Source organism: Carcharodon carcharias, chromosome 20 (genome assembly GCF_017639515.1).
Source record: "Carcharodon carcharias isolate sCarCar2 chromosome 20, sCarCar2.pri, whole genome shotgun sequence".
In the NCBI taxonomy this organism is placed as follows: Eukaryota; Metazoa; Chordata; class Chondrichthyes; order Lamniformes; family Lamnidae; genus Carcharodon; species Carcharodon carcharias.
In genome coordinates, this window is record NC_054486.1 from 67,929,931 (window position 1) to 67,944,341 (window position 14,411).

Below are 14,411 nucleotides of genomic sequence, written 5' to 3' on the forward strand. Positions count from 1 at the left end.
AAAGCCCTGACTTGCATTTTTCCTCAATGCACCGAGAGGGAATCCTTCAGGCCTGCAACATTTCAATGACAAACTTGAAGAATGATTAGAAATGACCTTTTTTGTTTACCCTTTGGGGAGAATTTTCTCCCCATTGGTGGGGGGCTGAGCGGGCGCGCAGCCATTTTACGTGGACAGGTCAATTAAGGCCTGGCAAGCGTGACGTGCACCCGGAAGTGCTGACTGCTCCCTGTGTGGGCAGGGGGAGGAGGCTGAGTCAGGCCTGCGCTCTTTCGTGCATGCGCACAGAGCTGCCTTGGAGTTTAATTTCATTGTGAAAAAGTCAATAAAAGATTTTTTAAAATGATTTGGACATGTCCCTTCATGTGACAGTGTCACATGAGCTGGGACATGCCTATGAATTTTATTAAAAATTTTTATCAAAGTTTAAAAACCTTCATGAAACCTCATCCCACCAGTGAATGAGGTTCCATGAAAAATGCAAAGACCGAGTGGGCTCTTCACCTGCCCACCCCTAAGGTTGGACGGGCAGTCCTGTTAATTACTTTAATTGCTGTTTAAACAGCCTTAATAGGCCTTTGACAGTTTGGTGGGTGCGTAGCTGACTCGGTGCATGCCCGCCAAAATGAAGATCTGAGTGATGTGCGGTGACGTCAGGACGCACGTGGTGTCACCACATGTCATTTTACATGTCAGTAAGTGGGGCCCACCCCTGCACGCCAACCAGAAGACTCAGGCCTTTAAGCAGTTTAGGTGCTTGTGGCATCTAGAAATCATCTGTTCTCGTTTGTGTGTGTGTGTACGCATCTAATAAGTGTGAGGAATGAGTGTTGCTGCGATACATTTCAGGTGTTGTGAGAGATAATCATTTGTCTTTTCTTTTGAGCTAAACTTAAAAGGAAGCCCATTCATCTCTTCTTTAAAGTCACAGCACTCAAAGGGTTAAATCACTCCTCCTCTAAAGTACATCTTATTGCGGTCAGCCGAGAGATGAGAAAAGGGGGAGAAATTATCCCATATCTGTCCCCATCCATAACAATAACCCTCATAAAAATGCCCGGAATTATGTGAACAGTGGGTATGACCTCAGTCATGTGTTACACTCTTCATAGCTGAAATAGTGTTTACAAGTAAACTCTTCTAATTTGACTTGCATGTTACTAGACTAGATGTTCCATCTATCCCTTTCCACTGATGGTGTACATCTTTGTTCTAAAATTAAACCACTCCTACTGTTAGAATAGGGTACCACAAGGATCAGTTCTTGGACCTCAGTTATTTAAAATTTATCATAATGACTTGGATGAAGAGACTGAGTGTAATGTATTATCCAAGTTTGCTGATGAAACAAAATTAGGTGGAAAATTAAGTGATTAGGAGGATGCAAAGGAGGTGCAGGGGAATACAGACTGGGTGAGTGGCAGGTGGAATATACTGTGGCAAAGTGTGAAGTTATCCACTTTGGCAAGGAAAAATTAAAAAACAGAATAGTTTTGAATGATGAGAGACTTAGGAAATGTTTCTATTCAGAGGAACCTTTGTACACGAATCACAAAGTTCAACATGCAGGTTCAGCAGGAAATTAGGAAATCAAATGGTTTGTTAGCTTTTCTTACTAAGGGTTTGGAGTAAGAGTAAAGAAGTCTTAACAAAATTATATAGGGTATTATTGAGGCTGTACCTGGAGTACTGTGCAAATTTGGTTTCCCTGCCTAAGGGAGAACATATTTTTCCTAGACAGAATACAATGAAGGTTCACTAGACTGGTTCCTGGGATGGAAGGATTGTTCCATGAGAAGAGATTGAGTAGACTAGGCCAATATTCCCAAGAGTTTATAAGAAAGAGGGGTGTTTGAAACATAAAACTCTTAAGGAGTAGGTCTGCAAAAACGTTTCTCCTGGCTGGGGAATCTCGAACAAACTCAGAATAAGGGCCAGTCATTTAGAACTGAGATGAGGAGAAATGCCTTCACTCAAAGGGTTGTGAATCTTTGGAATTCAAAACCAAAGTTGATAGATTTTTGGGTACTAAGGGAATAAGGGACATAGGTTTAATTTGGGAAGGTGGAGTTAAGGTAGAAGATCAGCAATGACCTTGTTGAATGGTGGAGCAGTCTCAAAGGGCCAAATAGCCTATACTGGCTCCTATTTCTTATGTCTTTATGTTCTTAATAGAAACATATGAAGGCTGACTGATTTTTGAACTGCAGCCTATCTTTAAAGTACAAGCAAAAGAGGAAAAAATGACTCACAATCCTGATGTAATGACTTAGTTGTGCAATAACTTTATGTGCTCTGTTCATTTTTGGGAACAACACAACAAGAGGTCAATAAGCTTCCTGTACTCTTCACGATAAGGTCAGTGAGTACCTCTAGGGACATGCTACAATTTCATTACAAGTCTTCAACAATTAACAATAGCATTTACTTAATCCATTTTGCAACAAATTTTGTTTTGTTTACTATACAATGCAATTATAAAAGTTGCGTGGTTAAGATAAAATAATTATTTTTGCTGGTATCTTAAGAAAATTGAACAAAATGCCATTATGCAACTTAACTCTAATACATGACTTAAAATAATACTTCACAAATATTGTATTTACCATTGTGTCCATATTTACAGATACCTGTTGATGGCAATTCTGCTTAAAGTAGCACAAAGTAAATGCATGTGTGCCTATATGCTAACTGCTCTCACTGAAGTCCTATATGTTACACATTCTCGAGATCATCATATTTAGACTCGTTGTACTATCCTTTATGTAGTGAAATATCACATATTTCAGGGTTGCTGCTTGTGACTACACAGCAAATCTAGCTATGGATTCACAGAATTATTTAAATAATGATCAAGGTGCAGAAAGTTGCATAATCATTTGTTCCACAGTAAAGGGCTAAATTTAGTTTTGAATAACATGTAAATCCAATTATCTTGTGCAGATGTTTCTCTGGTTCTCAGCTGAATCAATGAATTACATGCCTGATTCACTGTTAGTGTTCTGTTTCATTTTTCGGGTAGATGAAAAGGAAACCATAGGTGACACTAAGTCAGGTAATACAGAGTAGGACAAAATTTTCTGAGGTATGTAACAGACCACCCTTCTCTCCATCATTCCTGACTTCTTTCTTGGATAACAACACAATATTGGTATTGTAAGACTTCTAGCCCTGAATTTCCATGGGGTTTTCCTGCCATAACTTTGGTGTGTAATTACAGTTAAATTTCCTTAAAGGCCATTTTTAGCTATTTACACCACCTCTTCAAGGGTTTTGCTGATCTCCCTCTGGAGAACCCCAATTGAAATACCAGGTGTCTGTCTTTTTTTCAGTGTGCTGAATGACAGAGAAGTCATTGTTGGAACTCGTTTCCTAGCTGCAGCCAGCCAGATCGAGAGGCTGGATGGCTATCAGACAAGTAGTTATGAGGTACCCGGCTGCAGCTGGGGAATGTGGGGAAGGGACGGAATGATTGTTGAGGGCATTGATGGGGGGGATGTGGGGTAGGATGCTGGCAGAAATTGGGGAAAGATAGGAGAAAATGGCAGTAGGCCCATGGAGGAAGTTGGAGGGGTGTCATTGATCACATCAAGAGACCATCGTTGGGGAGGTTAATAAGGGAGATAGATGAGCAGGGGAAGCACTCTGCTCCTTCTGGTCGCCCAAGCAGTCCATCAGTTCTCGCCTCCCTCCAGCTGCTTGGTTATCCGAGGCCTGGGAAACTTGGCCAACCAGCATGTAAGCTGGAGGATAGATAAAATGTTAGGCATGCAGCATCATTAAAATTGTTTTTTAATTTGTTCATGGGAGGTGGCTATCACTGGCAAGTTCAGCATTTATTGTCCATCCCTATAAATCTGTTTAATTTTTGTGATGCACACTTGTTTAGAGTTTAATCAAGTACTAATTAAATAGATGTGAAGCATAAAGTTTAAATCCTGTGGGGTCCAATTGACTTTCAGTCATCAATTGTTAGCTATCTCATTCTAGCTAAAGAAGGGCTGTCCAAGGGCACAAAAGAGAAACCTTAGCAGTTGGATCATTTATTTTGTTTGTTAAACAGGTAAAGTGCTAAAAATGTTTATTATTTTATGCAGTTTTAAATAGATTTTGGTGCTGCATGTCAGTGGTTGACTTTTTACTTTTTCTTGTCTTCTCTGTGTAGTGTATTTTAAACAAACAAACAAGACAGATTTTAGGGCTGAACGGCATTCTCCTGTCCTTGTGTTCCGAATAGAAATTGAAAATTTGTTTCATTTAAATTAGTGATGCATTTGATGTGTGCACACTCAGATCCAAATTGACCCTACACAAATGTAAATTATTCTTAATCATGGTTATTTTGTAAAGAAAGAGAAAGAACTTGCACTTGTATAGTGCCTTTCTCATGCTCAGGACTTCCCAAAGCACTTCATAGCAATGAATGCTTTACAGGTTTAGCTATTCATGTTTTGTACATAAGCACAATAGACAATCTGCACACTGCAAGACCCCGCAAACAGCAATGAAATGAATAGCCAATCCTTCTGTTTTCGTAGTGGTGCTTGAGGGCAGAATGTTGGCCAAGACACTGGCATAATTCCCTGCTCCTCTTCAAAATATGCCGTGGAATCTTCGACATTAACTTGAACAGGCAGACAGGATCTTAGTGTAATGTCTCATCCAAAACACAGTAATTCTGCCAATACAATGCTTTTCAGTTCTGCATTGAAGCAGTGGCCTGCATAGGCCTAGAGTAGCATTTAAATCAACAAGCTATTGACTTCAAGAGTGCTGGAACCAAGTCAAGATGACAAATCTGTATAATGTGCGCAAGTAATGTGTCAGTAATGCAGAGCAGTAGGATCCAGGTTCATGTTGCAATTCTTCAGATAAATTCCCAAATATCTCAGTTTGGTTGCCTTGTGACGGGGCGAAGTACATTACCTGCCAGCTATAAGAATGGTACTTTACACCTTTGGGGCTCTTTCTTTCTCTTTATCTCAAGTAAAAATATACAGTATTGAAGAAATGTATTTGGTGCATTTTATTATCCATTTTAAACATCTAAAACGGCATCAAACTTTTAAAAGTGTTCTTATTGGCTGCTGTCAGCAATTTTAAAATTGCAATCTGTTGAATCAGTTCAGGACTTGAAGAAAATTTAATGAACCAAATCATTTATTGTGTTAAGCGAATAAAATAATCAGCTCTAAACAATGATTCTATCAGGTAATGTGCCTTGATAGTTTTATTTATTAACCTCCTAAAGTTGGTATTATAGCATCAAGCACAAAACCTAAACAAGTCTGAATGGTTTTGAGGATTTTTCAGGCCATGGAAAGTAGAAAATATTTAAAACCCAGAGAATACCACAGATCTTTTGATTTTGTTAAATGTTCTTATGAGTCTCCGTAGCTTCAACTATATTCAAAAAAATGACTCAAAATATGTTTCTGATTCAAGCAAATTATTCAAAGAACTAAAAAGAGGAACCAATTGCAAATTGCACTATATACAGTATAATCAGACATAGTGAAAAAAAGTTGCAAAGTATATTTCACTATATGTGAAAAGCATTTCATAGCTAATGAGGTACCTTTTTAAATGTAGCTATCGTTGTAATGTCGGAAAACATGCAGCCAATTGCACACAGCAAGATGCACAAACTAGAATGACCAAAAAAGCTGTTTTAGTTACTTGAGGGATAAATATTGGCCAGGACAAACTGCCCAAAGTTCCATGGAATAACTTAATTCTAATTGAAAGGATAGATAGGTCTAAGTTTAATCTCATCACCTCAGAGTTGTCAATCTAAATTGTGGTTAAATGTATAGACTGATACTGTGAATTCATGAACTTCTAGCTCAAATAACAATGTTACCATTGAACCAAAGTGGACACTAATAGAGGACTTGTAAAAGGCTCTATAGAATGTTTGATCAATCAGTACATATGAAAATTATGGCCAGAAAAGACCAGCTGGATCATCATAGCATAACACTTCCCATCCCTAAACAGCCATGTAATCTGCTGGGTGAGGCATAAAAAATGAGACACAAATCCAGGGCCAAAAAGGGCAAAAGTGCTTTGGAAAATTCCTCTTCGGTTTCACTCGCTTGATGATGTCAATCTAGGGGATTGCTTAGACCATGTGTCATCTGTTAATGCACATCCTATATGATGCAATCACTGCCTTTATTAAGGACTGGTCCAGCATGTAACCACCAGTTTATTCGTCGAAAGTAATACTTGTGTTCTATGTATCTGTACTCATCAAACTGAAGGGTGACATTGCGCAATTTTGATAACGGAAAATATTCCATTTGAGCTTAGTGATAGCATCTGGTTCAATAAGGAGTGTAGGAGAGCTTGCAAGGAGCAATATCAGGTATATCTAAAAACGAGGTGCCAATCTGCTGAAGCTACAACATGGCTACTTGTATGCTAAACAATGGAGGCAGCATGCTATAGATGGAGCTAAGTGATGTCACAACCCGCGGATCAGATCAAAGCTCTGCAGTCCTGCCACATTCAGTCATGAATGGGAGTGGGTAATTAGGCAAGAACACTGAGAAGGAGATTCCAAAAACATCCCCATTCTTAGGGAGCCCAATACGTCAGTGGGTGGCCCTCCACTCTATCACCAACCTTTATGTTCTTTTTCCCCACTCCACCTTTTCACTTGCTTAATATCATTTATATCTCCCTTCAGTTCTGATGGTCCTTAACCTAAAACATAACTCTGTCTCTCTCCACAGATGCTACCAGACCTGCAGAATATTTCCAGCATATATTTTTTTATTTCAAATTTCTAGCATTTGCAGTATTTTGTTTTTGTTTTAATAAACATAATATGTTGTAGAATCAAAATAGTCTGACCAGCAATTTAATACAGCCGTCCAAATCTTCCTGTCAGGGACGATCCTGAGTGTATTGATGCTGCCTGTGAAAATTTCAATGACCCGACCCTTTTACAATTTTTCAGCTGTGTCTTCTGATCCCACCTGAAGCATCAAAGGGTCAGTACAGCCCTCCTCAGGGAAGATCATCGGGAGAGAGGCAGTAGCTGTCGTATTCAAGTAATTTTTTAAGGTCCAAGTCTTTCAATAATGAGTGTTAGTGAATGGGTAGCTGGATGAGGTGTGGAAAGTGTTGATAAAATAAATGTGATGACATAAATAAGTGGTAGAACCAAAAGCCTAATTCTGATGTCATAAACCACAAGTATGAACATTGAATTGGCTTAGTCTCACTCATAACTGTTCATGAGCCTGAAATTCCCTCACCAGGTCCAGTTTTCTCAACTCAAATGGCCAGCATTCCAAGGAGGACAAAGTAAATGTTACAAAGACATTCTGAAATTCTCCTTGAAGTGCGGCAGCATTGACATTAATGACTGGAAGGAGCTTCTTACCAATCGTTCAAAATGCTGACAACTTATCCATTAAGCTGCATCATATGCTTTGAGTCCAAAGGCCTTAATGATGAGGCAGAGAAGGATTTAAAAAGGAAGCAAATCCTGCAGTCTGGATCCCACTAACTTTGTGGGACTTCTTGCCCCATGTGCCCGAACATCTGTGGGTCTAGAATCAGCCTGTTCAGTCATTGGAAGACTCATGGCAGAAATCCGTGCCCCTGACTAGACATCATCCTCGAATCGAGAAGCAGCTGACGACAATGACCGTTTATTATCATTTAGAATTTATTTTTATAATCTGTTCACTTTGTGCACAACTCTAGGTTGAACCCATTAGGAATTTGATATAGGGAAAGGATAATGTTGCAAATTGTGACATTTAATGTAAAGTTTCTCTTGTCAGAGACATTTGCATTTAACAAGGATTGTCTAGAAATAAAAGTCTGCATGCTCAGAGAAAACAATTTCAAATTTGCTGTATATAATATAATTTTATTTTAGATTTCTTCGTGATTAATATTATGTCTATGTATTTCTATGAGGGGAGAAATGGTTATAGAGATTGTAACCGCACCCTACAACAAAAAAACATGTCCGAGCAACAAAATAAAGCGGCCGGCGTTGAACAATGAGGGATTAAGCGCAAATCCAATGTCCGTACCGTACGTTCCTTGTGTTTGCAGCCTCGTTCCTCAACCCTTTCCGCATTTGGCAGGAGCGCGGCGTAAGAAAAGAGGCGAGAGGAGGCGCCAAGTGCGTAGCGTGCGCACGGTGGCCTCTGCAGTAAATAGAATGGCTCGGGATTGGTGATTGACGGCTGGAGCTTCCATTCGGTAAAATGGGGCTGAGAGGCCGCCGGGGAGAATGAAGCAGAGCGCAGACACGGCCAAGTCCGGGACCTTCACTTGCTGCAGTTCCAGCAGCAAAGTCTTGGAAACGGCGCAGAGCGTTGTGCGTTTCTTCAACGGGTGATCATGTTCTGTGCGTAACTAACATTAATGTCATTGTTTGTCCAACCAAGACTTGACTCAACTGGGAGGAGACTTGATTCATCCAGGAGCAAAAGCAGAGTGAATTTAGACCCGTTCCGTGTGAGGGAATTATCCAGGGATGTCTGTGAACGCTGGTCTCGGCCGCCGGATCAATCATTTCTCCTTTTCCTCCTCTACTCTCCTCTCCGTCTGCGGCTGCCATGCTGAATAATGTAAGAGCTGTGAGAACTCGGACTTAATATGAATTATTGCTTGATATAACAAGAAACGGAGGGGAAGTATTTCAGTGTTTTGAGATTCTTGAGTGTGGCCGAGGCCGATGCCGAGTGCTGTGTCCACGAGCCATGCAGCAGCCTTATGATTTCTTCAGTGAGGAGAACAGTCCGAAATGGCGGGGGCTGTTTGTACCAGCTTTACGCAAGGTAATGATCCATAATAGTTTAAAAATGCAACATCGATATTTGGGAAAGAGATAATGGTGGCAAAGTGTATTGGAGTGCAACTTGTACGCTCCAGATTCGGTTGGCGTCAGTGGTCTCCGGTGTATTCACGTAGCCTGAATTTGCAGCAGGTACAAGTGAAATATTTACATTTGAAATGGAATTATACAAGAATTCTTTTTAGCTGCACAGGCTAAGTTATTATTGGTCAGTAACAATATTTAATGTTTCTTCATCGATCCTTCTGGGTTGTTTCGATGTAGGTGATCAGCTGATCATTCAGTCATTTTTGTGATTAATATCGATATTTGTGATCTGAATTCACCATGATGTGAAAATTTAGTCCCAAAATTGAATTAAGTATATTGAATTAGCAGTAAGTTGCATTAGGAAAGTTGCTGGATTTCATTTGATCCCTGGTATAAATCAAAGGAATCCAGACACAGTAATTGATTTACTTGTTTTTTTACTTAAAACTTGATTTTCCCCATGAGAGCATTGCAGACATACCAACCTGGCTACGTATGTTGAATATAATTTCATTAAAAAAATCTACTCATCATTTGTAAGTAGAATGGAGCTTAGATGCACTGTACTTAGTTTTAAATTACTTGTATATGTAACATGTTTCTCAATATGTTGTAGGCAGTAGTATCACTTGAGCCATGCATCAACAATTTAAACATAATTCTTAGTTAACAATGCAGTACTGCTTGATCAAAGGTTAACCTGTGTTGAACAAGTTGACAGGCATTTCTGTTTGGCCACTTGGGACTAAGAAAACTCCTTTTCCTTCAACATTGATCAGAAAACTATTATTATAGTTCCTGTGCCAAAGTGTTTTATAATGAAAATATTGAGCTTTTATGTTGTATTATTTTTCTCCACAGGCTATGATCTTGGATAAAAACATAAAAGTATTCATTACAGCTTGCATTTATTTCATGGCAGATGCTTTAGAGCTTGGTATTTCTGTACTAGTAAAATGAACAACAGATGTTCCAGAGTGGTTGAAGACCGGCATTTTGGGAATAATCAGTAGAATTGCAATATTGTTACTGACCATACATATATCATATTTCATGATAGTAGCAGCTATATTCTATGTAACTCATAATTGTAGTCTGTGCCATAGAAAACTAGCCCTTGTAACATTGGGAATTCATAAAATTAGGATTCTACATATAAATCATAATCTCTCTTGAGGGTTCACATCTTGTGCATAATAGGGGATTCATATTAAACTGCCCAATATACTTTCCATATTTTATGTGGGTGTGCTGTGGCAGTCTATGAAGTTAATTTATTAAGTCCAATTTATCTGTAAGCAAAACTTGCCTTAAATGCTCTTGTTGACAAGTGATGTACTTTTATAGAAAAATAATGAACTTTAAATAATTAGGATCTTACAATGTGACTTTTATGGATACACAAGAACTAGTTTCATAGATACAAGCCTACTAATGTCTGTGTGATGTCCCAAAAGGAATACAAAAGTTCACTTTTCGTCTCTACTGGTCATTTATTAGTTGAGTTGAAGGTGCAGTTTAAGCTATTTTTTGTGAAATTAGGTAAGAATATAAATTCCAGAATTTTCAGTGTTCAAGCAAAATATTTTAATTACTTAACCCTTATGAAATATTTTTAAATACAATTTGAGCACTGCCCTATCAAATATTGCAGGCAGTTCTGTCTCATAAGAGATTTCCTTCCTCATGAAGGAAGTATAATATGCAGTCATCATTATGATATGTATTTTAACAAAGTATTCCAAATATAGCTATGCAATTTTGTTTAATTCTGCTCTGTAGAAAAGATAAAGACACATCACACTGCAAGCATTGACCTTGCACCTGTAAAACATGACATGGAACAATCAGATATGAATTATTTTTGTCTCATTAATATACAGGTCCATGCATACGTTTGGGCTCCCAGTTGTGCTGTAATATTAAGAGTGTATGGTAATGAATGATTAAAAATTAAACAATTTTATTTTAATTTAAAAAATCTTGTGATCCAGTGGATTGCCTAGGAGCTCAAGTTGAGTTCTCACTGGACTGCAGTTACACCTCACCTGATGCAAAACTCAAACAGTACAGTATTGTGCCTGAGAATTGTGCTACTGGATTTGACTTGGTTTCTATATTTCACATTGATGTTTCCATTTACATATCACCTTTCATGGCCTCAGGGTGCCCAAAAGCACTTTGTAGCCAGTGATGTACTTTTGAAGTGTAGTCACTCTTGTAATGTTGGGAAAGTTTCAATTTTTTTTTGGTTACTTGGAATACTGCATTTAGTAATACAAGGATTATATAAAGGAAGCAATTGGAATTTCTAACACAATACTCCAGCTAATTAAACTTTGGTTGACCAAAAGTAAAACTATAAGCTGCTGTAAACACCACCAGTTTTCCAATTGTGTTTTAGCCTGTGTTCCTCTGAGTTAACTGTCTTTCTTTGATACAATTTTTAATGAGAAAATTCTTCCTTGAATTTTAGGTGGAAAATGGGGACACTAAATATTGTTGATCAGTGCCTATTTGCAAAATGTAATCAAGAGCAAACCATTTCATTTGGTTTTGTCAGTTGCTGTGTTCTGTAGGACTAAAGTTATATTGCACTTTGAGCCTGAGATTGTTGCAAAGAATGGCATATAGCTGAGTAGGTCCCTTTTACATTGGCTTTCTGTTATAAGAAAGCTCTGCTTAGATGTCTGATAAAGTTTCAAGAGCATAGGATGGAACATTTTGCAAACAATTTTTGAAATAAATTCTGTTTATTTATTAAGTGACCAATTTAGTTGGAATTTTATTACCTCTCCCTTTTAATAAAAACATTCTGTTTCCAGATATGTTGCAGTCAGATTTTTACCCATGCCACTTGTGTAGTGTAGCTGATTGCAGGAAGTGTGCATGTGGTAACACCCTTTTTTTTCTCATATGGGGAAGTACTTACAGTACATTGCTTTTTGCTTTCAGCTTTTCATTTTGCCCATTATGGCTCAAATCAGGTTGCTGTGGGGTCGACACACAAACATATATTTTTAAAAATTATATTAATGCAAGAGCTACTAAATGGCATGTATATGATTATATTACTGAGTTACAAAGACCCAGGGTCTAAGTTTGATTTGTTATGTATTGACTGATCTTTGTCAGGACAGTTTTATGTAAAGTGCAAAGCAGGCTTCTCTGTATGTATGACAAAGGCTGTGGGCCTGATCAACATCCTGATTGCTGTGCTGAAGACCTCTGTGTACCAGAACTGGCTGCTTCACTAGCCAAGCTGTTCCAGTACAGCTATGACTTTGGCATCTACCCTAATAATATGTAAGATTACCCAAGTATGTCTTACCCACACCGAATAAGCCTCCCTGCCTTCACCCAGTCATCTGAAGGAACAAGTCATCAATAGTGCCATAAAATTACATTTACCAATAACTTGCTTGCTGATGGTATGTTTGGATTCTGTCAAACCTCATCACGACCTTGATTCCGATATGGATGCAAAAGCTGAATTCCAGAAGAGAGAGAGTAACTGCCCTTTATATCAAGGCAGCATTCGATTGAGTGTAATACCAAAGAACCCTAGCAAAATGGAGATCATGGGGTTGGGGGTGGGGGCGTGGCATGGGAAGTAGTGTTTCAGCTGCTGGAATCATACTTGACATAAGGGAAGATTGTCAAGAGAGCAGTCATAACTCCAGGATGTTGCTGTATGAGTTCCTCGGGAAGTGTCCTCCACCAAATTAAATTCTGCTTCAACAATGTCCTTGGCTCAACCATCTTCAGTTGCTTCAACTGTATCTTCCCTCCGCCATTAGGAGTTGCACTATTCATTAGCATTCGCTCCATTCGTAACTCCTCCAGTAAAGAAGCTGCCCACGCCAGCTAACACCACAATCTGGATGGTAACTAGATTTGGGCTAAACAATGGCATTTGTGGTGCATAAGAGCCAGGTAATGACCACCATGAACGAGGAGAAGCACAACCTTTTCCCCCGAAGCTTCAGTAAAACCATGAATACTGAGTTCCCAACCACCAATACCTGGGTAGTCACCATTGATGAGAAGCTGAACGAGGCAAAACTGTTAACACTGGCTACAGGAATAGGACACAGGCCAAGTATTTTGAGTGATGCACTTTGTAACCAATCAAAACCTCTCTATATCCGCAATGCTCAAGTAAGGAGTGTAAGGGAATAATCATTGCTCACCTGAATGGATGCAGTTACAAAAGTCAAGAAGCTTGATACCATCCAGGACAGAGCAGTTTACTGGACTTAATATCTATTTCCTCCTTCAGTGATGCACTATGATTTCAGCATATATGATTTATGGAATACACTGCTGCAGCTTATCAAGTCTACTCTGATAGTACCCCCTTTTCCTGGCACTTCTATCACTGAGAATGTCAAGAATATCAATTTTTTCCCCCCTTCGGATATTATCACATAAAAGTCTCCTCGAAGCCCTATAGCCCTATGTGGACAAATATTGTCATGCCTTCATTGTCTCATGGGCAGAATCCTGGAATTGCCCATCTAATACCATTGTGGGTACACCATCATCATGAGGACTGCAGCAATTCCAGGAAAGGCTGGCCACCTCATTATCACTAAGAATGGGTATTAAATGTCACCTGGTCATCAACATCCTGAGAGCAAACTTTTAAAAATGGCACTTTAAAAAAAAAAGAAAATGCTGGACAAACTCAGAGGTCTGGTAGTATCTGTGGAGAGAGAAACAGAGTTAACATTTTGAGTCGTATGACTCTTCTTCAGGTCACTCACTGCAGAATACCCAGCTTCTGACTTGTTCTTGTAGCCACAGTATTAATATGGCTGGGTCAGTTAAGATTCTGATCAGTGATGACCTCCTCCAGGATGCTGATGGGGGATTCAGCAATGTTGATGCCTTTGCCTCTCAAGGGGAGATGGTTGGACTCTCTCTTGTTGGAGACAGTCATTGCCTGGCAAATTTTACTTGCCTCTTATCAACCCAAACTTGAATGTTGACCAGGTTTTGCTGCATGTGGGCACAGACTGCTTTGTTATCTGAGGAATTGAGAATGGTACTGAACATTGCAATCATCAGCAAACATCCTTATTTCTGACATGATGGAGGAAAGGCCATTAATAAAGCAACTGAATATGGTTGGATCTAGGACACAACCTGAGGAGCTCCTGCAGGGACTGGGATGACTGGCCTCCAACAACCACAAGCATTTTCCTTTTGTGCTATATATGACTCCAACCAGTGAGTTTCCCCCTTGATTTCTATTGACTTCTATTTAGTTAGGGCTCCTAAATGTGAGGGGCAGTCGCTCTCACCTTACCTCTGGAATTCAGTTCTTCTTCTCATGTTTGGATCAAGGCTGTAATGAGACCTGGAGATGGAGTGATCCTGATGGACTTTTAATGTATTTGTAACTTTTTATTTTCTTGCAATGCCTGGAAAGCCTTTTTTTCATTATTTCATAATAGTATCCATATGTAATTCTATTTTGAGTCTATTTTCTGTGCTCTGTAGCTAATGTTAACAGATACGCAGCAGATAAGGCTAGTAGTTTCAG

General features: G+C 39.1%; 1 protein-coding gene across 2 annotated transcripts in view; it reads left to right on the forward strand.

Annotated features, from left to right (window-relative positions):
• Window positions 1-8,190: 8,190 nt before the first annotated feature.
• sos2 (son of sevenless homolog 2 (Drosophila)) overlaps window positions 8,191-14,411 on the forward strand; it is a 113,896-nt gene continuing 107,675 nt past the window's right edge. The window contains exon 1 of one of the 2 annotated variants that reach the window (XM_041214127.1): window positions 8,191-8,813. In XM_041214127.1, coding sequence (XP_041070061.1) covers window positions 8,736-8,813 — 78 coding nt within the window. In that variant the 5' untranslated portion in view covers window positions 8,191-8,735. The remainder of the gene's footprint in view (window positions 8,814-14,411) is intronic. The other variant, XM_041214128.1, reaches the window with a different exon arrangement.